This window comes from Sinocyclocheilus anshuiensis, unplaced genomic scaffold (genome assembly GCF_001515605.1).
Source record: "Sinocyclocheilus anshuiensis isolate Anshui unplaced genomic scaffold, SAMN03320099.WGS_v1.1 scaffold1671, whole genome shotgun sequence".
Lineage (NCBI taxonomy): Eukaryota > Metazoa > Chordata > Actinopteri > Cypriniformes > Cyprinidae > Sinocyclocheilus > Sinocyclocheilus anshuiensis.
The window spans coordinates 164,119-167,299 of record NW_015549701.1 but is presented as its reverse complement, the minus strand read 5'-3'; the positions used below and the strand labels follow the sequence as shown (position 1 = coordinate 167,299).

General features: G+C 41.2%; 1 protein-coding gene across 1 annotated transcript in view; it reads left to right on the top strand.

Annotated features, from left to right (window-relative positions):
- Positions 1-2,637: 2,637 nt before the first annotated feature.
- The window catches only part of ppp2r5ca (protein phosphatase 2, regulatory subunit B', gamma a), a 23,224-nt gene continuing 22,680 nt past the window's right edge, over positions 2,638-3,181 (top strand). The window contains exon 1 of the mRNA XM_016449891.1: positions 2,638-2,984. Within this exon, the coding sequence (XP_016305377.1) occupies positions 2,918-2,984 (67 nt within the window). The 5' untranslated portion in view covers positions 2,638-2,917. The remainder of the gene's footprint in view (positions 2,985-3,181) is intronic.

The following is a 3,181-nucleotide window of genomic DNA, read 5'->3' as shown; positions in this document are numbered from 1 at the left end:
TACAGAGAGAGAGAGAGAGAGACTTAAGTTATGGCATCTCACTTTGACAAGCATGGCAATGTGCGTGTGTGTGTGTGTGTGTGTGTGCCTGCGTCGGCATTGAAAGAGCCTAGTGACAGTGATGAATCGAGCTTGTAAGCAGGTCTCACAAAAGACTGAGCCATTGAGAGGTGATAAACAGAGCGGCTGGCTATCAGATGTGTGTGTGTGTGTGTGTGTGTGTGTGTGTGTGTGCTCACAGGTGCTGAGAGAGAGCCAGAGGCGTTACAAACACACCCGCAGCAGATCGAGCAGATGCCGTACACACACTGCTGTTCAGAAGTCTGGGATCAGTTAGAGTTGTAATGTGTTTTAAAGGGTCATGAACCCCCCCACTAAATTAACCAGTTTTCTCCAACAGTTAAAATGATGGGATGCTAAAATTGTCTTCTATGATGTGCAACACAAACACCTCTGCTAAAATCTCAGAAAAAGTAGTCTGGGGTTTCATGACCCTTTAAAGAAGTCTCTTCTGCTCATCAGGGCTGCATTTATTTGATCAGAAACACAGACAAAAAACAGTAATATTGTGAAATATTATTATAGTGTAAAACAGCTGTTTTCTATGTGAATATGTGTTAAACTGTAATGTATTTCTGTGATGCGCAGCTGTATTTTCAGCATCATTACTCCAGTCTTCAGTGTCACATGATCTTCAGAAATCATTCTAATATGCTGATTTGTTATCAGTGCTGGAAACTGTTTTGCTGCTTCATTTGTTTATTTTTTTTTTGGAACCTGTGATACTTTTTTTCAGGATTCTTTGATGAATAAACAGTTATAAAGAATAGCATTTGCTTAAAATAGAAATCTTTTCTAAGAATATACACTACCGTTCAAAAGTTTGGGGTCAGTAATTTTATTTGTTTCTTTCTTTTTTGAAAGAAATGAATGCTTTTATTCAGCAAGGATGTGTTAAATTGATAAAAAGGGATGATAAAGACTTTTATTGTTAGAAAAGATTTCTATTTTAAATAAACTGTTCTTTTTAACGTTTTATTCATCAAATAATCCTGAAAAAAGTATCACAGGTTCCACAAAAATATTGTGCAGCACAACTGTTTTCAACATTGATAATAATCAGAAATGTTTCTCGAGCAGCAAATCAGCATATTAGAATGATTTCTGAAGATCATGTGACACTGAAGACTGGAGTAATGATGCTGAAAATACAGCTGCGCATCACAGAAATACATTACAGTTTAACAGATATTCACATAGAAAACAGCTGTTTTAAATTATAATAATATTTCACAATATTATTTTTTCTGTATTTCTGATCAAATAAATGCAGCCTTGATGAGCAGAAGAGACTTCTTTAAAACACATTACAAGTCTCACTGATCCCAGCTCATTGCTGATCTCGACTGCATCAGATTAGTTCATCCTAATCAGCAGCAGGCCTTATATTAAGAATTGATGCTCCACGTGGATTCTGGTCTTTCTCTTAATGAGCAGGATGCAGCGTGATGCATAATTTAGATCTCAGCGGATGCTCGTGATTGTTGACCCTGCATCTCAATGACACGCTGTCTTCCAGATCATCTACAACACGCTGAGTTTGTGAGTCACGGTTCTGTCAAAGCCATGCTTTTCTGACACTAGAAACATGCTCTCATAGTCACCTTTAGTGCTTTATACAACACAAATACAGATTTACAGCAATAAACAGGAAAATAACAGAATCAATGATGGAAACTCAACCCTACAGAAGACAATCATCATCCAGCTTCATTCAGATCAAGTTTTGTTCTCATCTGATGCTGTCAGTCAGTGCAGTCATATCGATAAATTACTGAAAGTTAAGACGCAAACTAAGCAAGCCAAAAATATGAGAATAAACGCTCTAATATCATGCAGAGGTTATGTTATTTCTTATTTGACAGCATCCTATTTCAAATCACATTTCATTTGGACTGTACTTGTGTTCAGTGATCAAATGCCTTGTTGACTTGCATCCATAAATGTTTAAACTTTGAATGTAGAGCAAGTGTTGCTTTGGATTGTGTATTTGCCACTATACATGTTATAAATCGTTCATACAGCAGATGTCACAGGAGATCCTGTTATACAGTAAATGCAGAAACATCCTTCTGTTTAATAATGACTCTATTGTCTTCTGTAGAGCGAATTTGAATCTTCAAAGCAGAATTTGCAACATTAATAACACTGTTATTTTCATGTTTATCACTCTGAGCAATCTGTGTTGTATAAAGCGCTAGAGAAATAAAGGTGACTGGACTGGAAAACCACGGAGATTTCAGTCCTAATCTAATCTAGACTGCTGTGAACATCTCAGATCCTAATGTAAAACTGAAGGTAGGCTGTTTCTGTAATACAGCTTGTAGTTTTCATGACATTTGGTGTGATTTGAAAAGGAGCCTGTGGATGAGAAGTGGTTTTCTAGTCAATCAGAAGAGCTCTGTGTGCTGCAGAGTGTTTGTTGATTTAGTTTTAGTTGCACAGGTATATTTGACAGCACAAATGTGAGGCTTTGCTGCGTTCAGTTCAGGAGTGATGCATACTCTCAGTACACACACACACACACACACACACACACACACACACACACACACAGAGAGAGTAATGAGGCGTGACGGCTTTATATGCGTGCTGGAGGGGCCCGTAAGTCCCGCCTCCTCCTGGGCAGGAGACCAATAGGCTTCCGCCTGCAGGGGCAGTCTGCTGATGTCACGGCTCTTGTGTGCAGTGGACCAATGGGCTCGCAGCTCCCGCTGACATCAGCCAGCAGTCGGTTCCTCCAGCACACAGCTTCGTTTTCTGCTCAGCTTCTGTGTTTAAATGGAGGCTGCTCTGTCGCTGTAGGAGCTTCTGTGTTTTAGCTGCGCCGCGCGCTGACATGCAGCTCGTCTGAGGCATGATGGTCGTAGACGCTCCTAATCCCAACGGGCCGTTCCCGCCTGTGGCTCTAATGCACTTCAGAGGTGAGTGATCCGGACCCGCGTCACGTCTGATGGGCTGTGAGGGTCGCTCGGCTCGTGTCCACGGCTCATTCTGTGTCATCGTGGCGCTGCTTGAGACGGAGAGCTTTAGTTAGCGTCTCCTGCCCAGTGCCCATCCCCCCAACTCCAGCAGTGACGTCACAGGAAGTGAGGTCACGGCTGAAGGAAGGGTGTGTGTG